At 45.5% G+C, this 11,923-nt stretch overlaps 1 protein-coding gene across 5 annotated transcripts in view; it reads left to right on the forward strand.

Moving 5' to 3' along the window:
• The window catches only part of EVC2 (EvC ciliary complex subunit 2), a 125,561-nt gene extending 113,851 nt beyond the window's left edge, over positions 1–11,710 (forward strand). For 4 of the 5 annotated variants that reach the window (XM_026514381.4, XM_026514382.4, XM_026514385.4 and 1 more), the window contains 2 exons: positions 195–296; positions 2,092–2,786. In XM_026514381.4, the coding sequence (XP_026370166.2) occupies positions 195–296; positions 2,092–2,362 (373 nt within the window). In that variant the 3' untranslated portion in view covers positions 2,363–2,786. Of the gene's footprint in view, positions 1–194; positions 297–2,091; positions 2,787–11,017 lie in introns of those variants that run through there. The other variant, XM_057309602.1, reaches the window with a different exon arrangement.
• The last annotated feature ends 213 nt before the right edge of the window (positions 11,711–11,923 follow it).

Here is an 11,923-nt window from a genome sequence, read left to right on the forward strand (position 1 = left end):
CTAGACTGGGAGCCCCTTGGGAGCAGAGATTGTGTCTTGACCAGGGAAGGTGCTCGATCAGTGTGCTTCCAATGGGAGACAGACCATGAAAACGAGCTCTCCCTGTCAGCCCAAGGTCATGTTGAAGGGTGGAGTGCCATCGTGCTTTTCAGGAAAGTCTATTCTAGGAAATACTAAGACCCTCCCTTCTTCAGGAAGCACCAGGGCTGGTGGCAAGCCCTGGAGAGCCGACTGCGAGGAGAACTGATAAGCAGAGGACTGGAGAAGATGCTCTGGGCCCGCGAGAGGAAGGAGAGGTAACACCGGACACCTGCTCAGGTGGGGCGGGCAGGAGGTCAGCCTGGCTGCCCGTGAGTGGGACAGGAGATGAGGGGCCCAGGAACCTGGGGGAGGGTGACTGCCACCATACCCACATTCTTTCCCGAAAGACCACAATCTTTGCTCACAGTGGAGTTTAGGAGCTGAAGATATGCTTCTCGCTATCAGTGGGAGAATGTTCTCTTATCATTAGTTACCACTTTACTGTATTTATTTTAACTAGTGGCTGTTTTCAAATGGGATGTCGTTAGAGGGAGAGTAAATCCCTATTGCAATTTGGAGTGTACAGTTTACGAAGCCCTTTGCCGCCTACTGCACTGAGCCTCCCAGCCTTCCAGAAAGTGGGGATGGTAACGCTGGAGCTCAGGGAAGTCAGAGAAAGAGGCACCAAGCCTGCAACTGGGAAACGGTGGCCATGGGACCTGGGACCATCCGACTACCACTTTCTTTCCCTAGACTTCCAGGCCAGTGACCTTTCTATTCCGTCAAGCACCTTTCTCTTTTAGCTGTGGTTTCCGCACACCTGGAGGTCAGAGGAAAGTTAGGGGCAGGGTGGTTTTAGATTGCTACAGTTGCCAAGTGCGTCCAGTGTTTCCCACTAGGAAAGCTTTGGAGAAAGAGTGACGTCAAGTAGGTTCATAACAGGGTAGAAAGTGATCCTGCGGCCCAGTGCGTGCTCTGGAAACAGTTGATGTCCGAGAGAAGCATGCAACCTGAGTCCTGCCCCTTCCAGTTTTTCAACTACGGTACAGGTGTTGAGGCCAAGCTTCATGAATTGTTTGTGTTAACAATTCTGGAGCCATTGATAGTAGTCTGGATGTCAGAATTTAGTCCTAAAGCAATTAGATCTGGATTTTGAGCCCAAACCAAGCAACTAAAGTTCGAGCTGTAAAAATGCGAAGTCCTCCACGAAGGAGCAGAAGTCAGTTCTTCCAGACTGGGATGGGGGCGAAGGCACTCCCAGGCTACACTCTTGTGAGCGGAGCAAGTACAGATCAGGAGCGGTACTGGTCCCACTCCCCTGGCTCACTCTGCTAGCCTTTGCCCTGCCTGGAGGCACGTGGAGCTCTGGCAGGAAGATGAGAGACCGAATCACACAGAGCTGGGTTGGAATCCTTGCTCAGATTCACACGAGCTGCGAGGACAGGAAGCAGTGGAGCCTCGTCTGCCACATCTGACCCAGCTGTGCTCGGACACAGAGAGCACTGTGGCTTTGGCTGGTATAGGCCTCTTAGAAGGAGTCCTGGCCATTACCAAGAGCATCCAGGGATTTAGGGACTGGACCACAGGATTCCAGCAGTCCTTTTATGGGACATCCCCAGTGTCACTCTTCTGTTTCAAACGCAGTTGGCCTGACTTCTAACTCTTGCTTTGAGGTCAGATCTCATCAGCCTACTTTTGGTATGAGCCTCACAGGCAATGACGTCCTGGTAAACGTTGAACCATTGGCTGGTGGGGAGAGAGACAGAGACAGATGCTCTGATTTGTAGTATTTCCCAGTTACCGTGGTGTACGTACTCTGACCAGGGCCGATTTCAAGCTAACAACATGATGACAAGAGGCTTGCAAGAGTTGTCTGTAGACGCCACTTGCTGTAGGCTTCAGCTCATTTCAGGGGCCATCTGATGACCACAGGGGAAAAGTCTTTCATTAAAATGACACCTGATTGAGGACCTCAGGACCCAAAGTGGGTTCTCCCGGAGAACTCCACCAGGACACTCAGGAGGGTCAGTTGCCAAAAATGTCAAATCTGATCTTCTGTTCTTTCTTTAGTATATTAAAGAAGACATGTCCCCCTCTCAGAGAGAGGGTGGTAATGCCTGGAAAAGGAAGCTGGCCACACCTGTCCCTGGAGTCCATTGGAGAACCGGCTGCTGTGCCCATTGTAGGGGCGGAGACCATTGATTTATTAAACACAGGAGAGAAGCTCTTTATATTCAGAAATCCAAAGGAGCCAGAGATCTCATTGCATGCTCCTACCAGGAGAAAGAAGAAGAACTTTCTGAATGCCAAAAAGGCCACTTGGGCCTTGGGCATGGACTAGTCCCAAGGAAGGCTCCAAGGAGTCTGAAGACAGATTTTTCTTTTTCTCCTGCCCACTCGTGTGTGTGTGTTTATAGGGTACAACTCATAGCTATAAGTTGCACATGCGGAAGACGCAGACACCCCCAACACCCACGACGTTCAGGGACTCCGTTTAATCTGGTGTCATGAATTTCCAGAGGGTCTATTCTCTTTGGCATCACGAGGTACGTGCTGAGACACAGGGGCAGCCTTGAACCCTTGTTGCCTTCAGTTTCACCTCTCTAAGGGTCTGGGGGAGACCCTAGCCTCCAGTTCGTACCTCTGCAACTTCTGGGGGCACATGGGCTGTGTGTCCAACCGAGGCTCTTTGTTCCAGCATTTTGTGTGTGAGCTACTCTGTTTTTCTCAATGGAACTTTCGAAAATAAATGCATTTAACACAAAGCTCTTCTCGGTGGCACTTGGTTTTGCTTTATGTAGGAACCCTTTATTTTCCTTACTTGTGTTTTGGCTCACGTTGTTGTGTTCCACAGAGATTTGCCCTCTGTCATTCTAGTGGACAGAAAATGTGCCAGCCACTGGGGTATATGGTCTCCGACTCAAATTAGAGTTATTTCCCCCTTTCATAAATGAGGAAATCCAAAGGCTTAAGAAGATGAGGTGATGTGTAAAGATCACAGAGCCAGTAAGTAGCAGAATCAGGGTTCATACTCTTTAAAAAAAATTATTTACTTATTTGAGAGAGAGAGAAAGCACAAGCAGGGGGAGCGGCAGAGGGAGAAGGGAAGCAGACTCCCCACTGAGCAGGGAGCCTTACATGGGGCTACATCCCAGGGTCCTGGGATCACTACCTGAGCTGAAGGCAGATGCTTAACCGACTGAGCCACCCAGGTGCCCCCAGGGTTCATAGTCTTTATGGCCCCAAACCCTCGCCCTTTCTCCCGGACTCGATCAGTGGGCACATTTGCCAACAAACAAACTGCACACAGGCCCTTGTGTTTCACAGAGTGCTTTTATCTGCTCTGACCCTTTCCACTTCCATAGCAGTGGTTGAGCCAATGATGTCTCGTTGAGGCTGGACTGGATCATTGCATGAGCTTTCTAAGAGCCAGGCAAAGAATACCATTGCAGTGAGGGTAGGAAATGATTGAGAAGGGCATCCTGTCACCAGCAAGGGGAAGACAAGGGATCAGATGAAGCATCTGCTGCCTGAGAGTCACTGCTGGACCCTTCCAGCTACTTTAACCCACTTCCAGTCCTCACTAATACCCCAGCAAGGTGGGCATCACTACTCCCATTGTACAGCCAAGAAAGCTGAGACTCAGAGAGTATAAGTAACTTGCCCGGGATCACACCACCTACAAGGGAGAGATATGGTTTTGAAGCCAGATCTCCTAACTTTCAAACCATTATCTGCCATGAGACATTTTGTTTGTTGATGACTAGAAGGCCAAGTCTTCTTTGTACTTTCCAACCAGCACACATGCAGTGTGGTGAACAGGGACCTTTGCTGGGGGTCATACTTCTTCCATCACGAGCTGCCACGTGGCCATGTCACGACATTAATGGATACGCAGGAGCAGGCAGGTCAAGTGTAAGAGAGAATTGATGCAGCCAGCTTTCCCATCAGAAGATCCCGTGAGCGGAGCAAGGATAAGAGCAGTGATTTTCACACATAGAGTAGTGGAGTAGAAAATGCATGGTCTTTGGTGTAAGATGACTTGAGTTCATCCCGCCCCACCACTTGTGAGCTGTGTGTCCCTGGACAAGCACCTGACCTTTCTGAGCCTTATGTTCATCACCAACAAAATGGTGATAAAAGTTCCTTGTTGTGAGGATTAGATGAACTGGATCTGTAAAGCACTTATTGGTGGTGTGGACCTGTCCCATCTGTGTCCTTTTCTACCTCTTAAAGGTGACCCATCTGCCCTTCTAATAATTTCCTGCTTCTACAGGGCTCTGCTAGAATCATGCATGCTTGAAAGTAGATTGTACATAAGGATCTCAGAAAATAGCTCAAAATTATGGGCTGGAGGCTGATTGAAGAGGCTCTTAGCAACAACAGGAGGTGCCCAAGCTGTTTAAAATACGGCATTTCAACCTAATAATAACTCCCTATGTTAATAGACAGAGAAATACTAACTATTGATTTACTTTCTCTACTACACGACAAACGTGAAGACCAGGGGAAGCCTGTGCTTCTGCAGTCAGGTAGTTAGATTTGAATCCTGCCTGGACAACTTTGGAACAAGTCACTGTACCACTGTGAACCGCAGCCTCCTCATCTGTCAGTCAGGGATCCTAACACCTACCTTAGAATAAAGAGGTGTCATAAAGAATGGAGATACTGCCTATTATGTCCATAGTGTCCAGTAAAATACTGGTGTACAGTAAATGTAGCTTATTTGTTATATTTTTACACATTCACATAAATGAGCTTGGTGGCTTGTATCATTCCTGTTGACACTCCAGGTGAACACAGTGACCCTTCTAGAAGGGGCTGTTCCTACCACAACACATGGAAGCCTACTTATGAGAGAGAAGCTCCAGGGAACTTGGATTGAGAGGACTTCAGTTCAAGTTTGGGCTCCATTACTTATACACTGTATGAAATTAAGAAAACAGCTAAACTTCTCTGAAGCTCAGCTTCCTGTGGATTCTGTCTTCTATGATGAATTCAGTCTGATTGAATTGACAGACACAAAAATAAATAATTTTTAAATTCAAGGGATAAAAATAGATATATGAAAAATCATGCTGTAGGATTTGGGATTGAGAGCCAACCCGACTGGGGAGATTTGGGAACAGTTTTATGTTTATGACCCCAAATCTTTATCTCCAGATTAGACTTTTTCTCAGGCTCCAGATGCTTATGTCTACAGATTGCTGGACATCTCCTCCTGGACAGAGGCCTCAGCCTCAGCATGTCCATCCCCAAACTCATCAGCTTCCTAGAAAACCCATTCCACCATGGATGGCCCCTCTCTTGAGTGGATGGTACCAAGCCAGAAATTTACAAGTCATCCTAGACATCTTCCTGTTTCTCAGCCCCCAAATATGATGGCAAAATCTTTCTGATTGTATTATTGCATTAGCCTTGACATCTATGCCCTCCTCCGCCCCTTCACTCCTGCCCAGGCCAGCGTATCACCACCTCTCTCCTGGTTGGTGCCAACAGCCTCCTTCCTTCCAGGCTGGCCCCAGCCTCTTTGCTCCATGGTAGCCTTGTCTAAGTTACTCCCTTGCTGAAAGACCTCCAAAGACTCTCCATTTCTTCTAAGATCTCCATGCATTGTCCTCTGATTACCTTCCTAGCTGGTCTGTAGGGGAAGCCCTGCTTTCCAAAGAGCCACTGAGTGACAATAAGATTTGAAGGATAAGGTGGATCTGGGTTTGCCTCTCAGATCTGCCATTTACTGGGTAGCCCAAGAAAAGTCACCAATCTTCTGTGAATTTCTGTTTCCTCTCCTATTTTATAGAATTAATGAAGTGATACCTAAAATGTGCCTGGCACAGGGAACACACAATAAATGTTAGGTATTATTATTGTTGTAGAAAGTTTATAAACAGAGGAGCACCATTATTTGATTTGCTTTGGAAAGGTAAGGCTAAAGGCCTTGTGGAGGATGGGCCAGAGGTAGAAACAGTAGGCTTCTCATTGACCCATTCTCCAACACGCAGCTACAGGCAGGGACTGAGGAGAGCCAATCCTGTACAGCCTTTTGTGCACCCTTGCTTCTCTGGCCTTCGTTCGCCAACGCCAAAAGCAATGGCAACCAGCACACCACCAACAACCACAAGAGCAACTGTTATTGTTGAGTTTACCTTCATTTGGGTAGTGTGTTCAGGGGAAGGGGTTTCCTCCCCCAGCCCCAGGAAATGACTCATCACTGGCTCCCCACAGACTGTGAATTCAGCAATCTCTGAATTCTCACTGGGATGTTTGGACCATTATATTTAATGCATTTGTTGATACTGTTGTGATTTTGTTTCAGTCTACCAAGTTGCTATTTCATTTTTCTTTCTTTGATCTGTTACTTACTGTCTTTTCTTCCATTCCTGCCTCCTTAAGCACTGAGTCTCTTTTATGATTCAGTTTTATCTTCTCTATTGAATTACCATAGCTCCCCTTTTAGAGTTGTTCTAGGGTTCACCCTACGTATCTTTTACTAATCATTTTCTACCTTCAAATAGTATTATGTGCTTTCACATATAGTATAAGAATCTTACACTGTATACTTCCAGTTCCCTTTTCCATCCTTTCTGCTGTTGTGTGCCACATTTTGTTTCTATTTGTGTTAAACTCCCACATACACTGATATTATTTTACTTTTTAGAAGCAGTTATCTTTTAAAGAGATTTAAAATGAGAAAACTGTATTTTATGTGCATGCAAATATTTACAACTTCTGGTGCTTTTAAAAAAAATGTAGATCCATGTTTCTGTCTTGTCTCATTTTCCTTCTACATAATGTCTGTAGTATTTCTTCTAGGGCAAGTTTGCTGGTGATGAATTTTCTCATCCTTTATGTCAAAAGTCTCTTTATTGCCTTCATTTTTGAAAGATATTTTTACTGAGTATAGAATTCTAGGTTTGCAGCATTTTACATTTTCTCACTACTTTAAAGATGTCACTCTGTCTTCTGGCTTGCTTTGTTTCTGACAAATTGTGTGTTGTATTGGTTTAATGTTCCTCCCCATATATCAGTATTTTTTTCCTCTGCCTGTTTGAAAATTTTTTTATAAGAAGAGCAGCTTTTTTTTTTTTTTTTTTTTTTAACTCAGAGTTTTGTAGTAATTCGACTATGGTTACCCTTGTGTGGTTTTCTGCTTGGGGTTTGCTGGATTTGGGGGGATTTGTATAGTTTTCATCCAATATCAGAAAAGTTTTGGTCTTTGTGTCTTTAAATAATTTTTTTGTTCCACTTCCTTCTCCTCTTCTTTGGCAACTCTGATGACACATATTAATCTGCCTGATGTTGTCCCAGAGGTCACAGAGGCTCTATTCATTTTTTCACTCAGGGATATCAACATTACTTTCAGTCATCTTGTCTCTTTAAGCTCCCCTTGGCTGTGACAGTTCCTCAGATTTTCCTTATTTTTGATGACCTTGACAGTTTTGTGGAGCTCTGGTCTGGTATTTTGTAGAGTTTTTCTCTGTTGGAATTTTTCTGATGTTCTTCTCATGATTTGACTGGGGTTATGGGTCTTTGAGAGGAAGACTACAGTGGGAAAGTACCATTTCATCCCATCATATCAAGGAGAGATACCATCTGCTTGACTTAACACTGTTAATGTGCCCTTGATCACCTGGATGAGGTGTGTTTGTCAGGATTCTCCACTGTATGGTTACTGTTCTGCCCCCTTTGGAAGAAAGTCACTATGCACAGACCACACTTAAGGGGTGGACAGCTGTGCTCTTGGAAGATGGCGGTGTTTACATAAATTATTTTGAATTCTTGTGCATGGGAGATTTGTCTCTTCTCCCCCACTTGTTTCTTTGAATATGTATTAATATCAATACGGACTCATTTATTTTATACTTGGAGCTATAATCCATTGCTACTTTATTTTATTGCTCAAATTGTTCCAGCTTTGGCCACTGGGAACTATTTCAGTTGGTTTTTGGGTCCCTTTGACATACCCCCATCATTGTGGGTTTGTTTGTTTGCTTGCTTGTTTGTTTTAGAGCAGATTCTGTTTAGAGCCAAAATCCTTTTCTGGCACTACAAGATTCTCCTGGCTTATCTTGGAAACTGCTTGGCCCAGTCTTAGAATTTGCCATTTCTCTAAGGAGCCCTAGTTCCTTTTATTGGTATGAGAAATTACTTGCCCCTGGAGAACTGATTACAGATGATTTTCTTTTCTTTTCTTTTCTTTGTGCTTTTTGGTAGCTTCCAAATTTGTTAAAATGAATGTCTATTGTCTCTGTAATCAGAAAGAGTACAAAAATGATATCTAAAATCAGAGTCGGGATAAAGAAAATAGTTTCCGTAATTTGCCTTCTAATCATCTTCCTGGTTTAGGAGTATCTAAGACCCACTTCACATAACAATCATAAATCATAAAATTAACTCTTCTTACCAATTCTTGCACTGTGAACTGAATAGGGAGATTTGAGTGATCTGCAGACAATCCTAGTTTCTGAGATCGAGTTCTGCTGCATATAACAGAAAAACCCAGATATTAGTGATTTAAATAAAATAGGAGTTTAATTTTCTCTCACGTAACATGTAATCTGAAGTGGGCAGTCCAGGCTGGGACAGGAGCTCCATCCACATCACTAATGCCACTTTTCTGCTCAGCCATGCTGGGTACATGGCTTCCACCCCCAAGGTGATCTCATAGTACCCAGATGGCTGCCACAACTCAGATCTTCACATCTTCATTCCCGACTGAGAGAAAGAGAAAGTTGAAGAACAAAATATACTAGTTTGAGGAACTTTTCCAGACACCCCCTTGGTGATGTCTGCTTACAAATCATTGGCCAGAACCGAGTCACATGACCACCTCAGCTGCAAGGGATGATGGGAAATGTCATTTTTACCAGGCATCCCCCAAATTGAGATTTTCTAGTAAAATAGAAGGGGAGAAAGGGTTTGGGTGGGCAACTCAGAATCTCTGCCAAATTCTCACGTGACTGTGGGAAACCAGAAATGGTCCACCGTTTTATCTTGCAGGGAGAGGAAGCCAGGGCCTTCCGTGTGCATTTCTTCCACATAGATTCTCATTTGCCCTGCAGAACACTTGAGACTCAGAGGTGAATATTACTATTCCCACTTGCTATGAAGAAACTGGGGTTCAGGTAAATCAAGCAGTGCCCTCGGGGTCACCCAGCTTAGCAAATTCCGGGTTTCTAACTCCTGTCTGTCTGACTTCTTCCCACTGCACCATCCTGACTTCACTGGTCTGCAGTGACCACATCGTTCATGTATTCTTTCAGCCACTGACATGTGCTGTTGTGTCCTGACACAGAGATATTTAATGTGGGTCCAATGGATGAGTGATGAGGGGCGCTTACTCTAGTGGAGAGCAGACATTGATCAGGGCCCTACGGGGCCATCTCCAGGGTGTTGTGAAGGGCCCCCTCTTTCTGGAGGCCACCAGGGAAAGGTCGCCAAGAATATACAGTGCACCTGAGCCTGGAACACTGGGAAAGGGAGGGCAATGCATGCAGAAGGAAGGGTGCAGCCCAGGCCTGAAAGTATTTTAGTGCACGTGGGAAGATGGGGTGAGGATCTTCCTGAGCAGAGAACCCAGGGTGGCCGGGCTGGTCTGGACGCTCAGAGGCTCTGTGTTTTGCCGGGAGAGAGTGTTAAGGGAATGACCTGCCAGCCGAGCTGGGCCTTGGCTATCTGTTGGTGCCCAGTTGGCTTCCACTGTGCATTTACAGCCCCTTGCACACATCTGCTGTGCTGTGTTCTCACACATTCTGTTTCTGGAGTTCACACAGGGAACACCCAATGGGATGTGTGGGAAATGCTGGTGGTTTGCACTGCGGTTCCTTCATTTTTAGAAACATGTGAGTTTACTCGTCCCTGCTGGTGAGCTGTGGGGGTTGATGGTCCATGGACTCCCCTGGGTTCCCAGCTCCTGTGATGTCTTGGCTGTATGCGCCCTAAAGCTTAAAGCCATGCTTCCCTCAGAACCGCACCTCTGGAAGCCAAGACCAGACGTGTGTGTGGAGGGGGCGACCATGGAGAATGGAGTTGAGTTTTTTCTGGAGATGGCTCTGTGAAAGCAATATTCCTTCTATAATAGGTCCAACAGCGGACAGGTTACACACATGGGCAGGTCACAAAAACATCATTTTCTCCTTTTCTATGAACAACTCAATTTCCATTTTTAGCCAACATTCCATCCACAGCAGAAAGCTTAATCCATTCATGGCCATGGAGGCCCCATCAAATTTAGTGATTTCTTAGACAATTTTAGTTTAAGCTCAGGTGATTTCAGGGTTTCTCCCTCCCTTTCTCTCACAGCTAGCATTCTGGTTTTGGGGAGCCAGAGTGTCTGGCCCGTGGTTCTCCTTGGTAAGTAAGCACCTTCACAGTGTGAACAGCCTGCCTGAGGTTTGGTTGTCAGTCTCCATCTACTTCAGCTGCTGGCCTGGGCTGTCATCTGTGGTTGTGACCCAGAAGGCCCTAGGCCCCTCCCCCAGCTAAGCCTTGCACTCCTGTCTGCTCTCCTTGTGCCATGCAGGGTGGGGGTGGATTCTGTGATGCTGCCCTCAGACCTGCTGCTGGGACCCCACTGGGCCAACACTGCCCCCCCACACCCACCACTGTGATGACAGTGCACTTTTCCCTGGGCTGCTGCTCTTCAGAGCCCCAGAAAGGAAGGCATGTGAGTCCCCTCTAACTGGAGTTCTTAGCATACCCCCTTGCCCCTCTCACATCCCAGGGCTCGGGCTCTTCCTGGAGAGGGGACACAGTGTGGAATTCCTTCTGGAAGATACTCTCTTGTCATCCTGCCCTCTCCTCCTCCTCTTCCTCTTTCCCCCACAGCCTCAGTTCCTGTTAGGTTAGAAATCTGGGTTTTCTTCATAATATACTTTTGCTAACTCTATTGTTTGTGGTCCAGTCTTTATACTGAGAACACTTTTGACCCTTTCAAAGTTTGCCTCTTGCAGTTAAAACCTTTGGATTTAAAACTGTGTCTTCTATGCTTGGACAGACATTTCTCCAAGGAAGACATCCAGATGGCCAACAGACACATGGAAAGATGCTCGACATCACTCATCATCAGGGAAATGCAAATCAAAACTACAAAAAGATATCACCTCACGCCTGTCAGAATGGCTCAAATCTAAAGCACAAGAAACAAGGGTTGGTGAGGGTACGGAGAAAAAGGAAACCTCCTGCATTGTTGGTGGGGATGCAAAGTGCTGTAGCCGCCATGGAAAACAGCATGGAGGATCCTCAAAAAGTGAAAATAGAACTACCCTATGATCCAGGAATCATACTGCTGGGTGTTTACCCAAAGAATACAGAAGCACTAATTCAAAGGGAAACATGCACCCCGATGTGTATAGCAGCATTATTTACAATAGCCAAGATATGGAAGCAGCCCAAGTGTTCATCAACTCATGAATGGATAAAGAAGATATGGTATACACACACACACACACACACACACACACACACACACACACAATGGAATATTACTTGGCCATGAAGAAGAACGGAATCTTGTCATTTACCATGACATGGATGAAACTGGAGAGTGTTATGCTAAGCAAAATAAGTCAGTCAGCAAAAGGCAAATATATTGTTTCACTCATATGTGGAATTTAAGAAACAAAACATACAAGTATAAGGGAAAAAGAGAGAGAGAGGCAAACCAAGAAACAGACTCTTAACACTAGAGAACAAATTGATGGTTACTGGAGGGGTGGGGTGGGGGATGGGTGAAATGGGTCATGGCGACTAAGGAGAGCACTTGTTGGGATGAGCACCAGGTGTTGTTTGGAACTGTTGAATCACTATATTTTATACTTGAAACTAATATTACACTGTATGTTAACTATACTGGAATTAAAACAAAAATGTAATAAGAACAGTCTTCTGTGGTTTTTAAGAG

This window comes from Ursus arctos, unplaced genomic scaffold (assembly GCF_023065955.2).
Source record: "Ursus arctos isolate Adak ecotype North America unplaced genomic scaffold, UrsArc2.0 scaffold_9, whole genome shotgun sequence".
NCBI lineage: Eukaryota > Metazoa > Chordata > Mammalia > Carnivora > Ursidae > Ursus > Ursus arctos.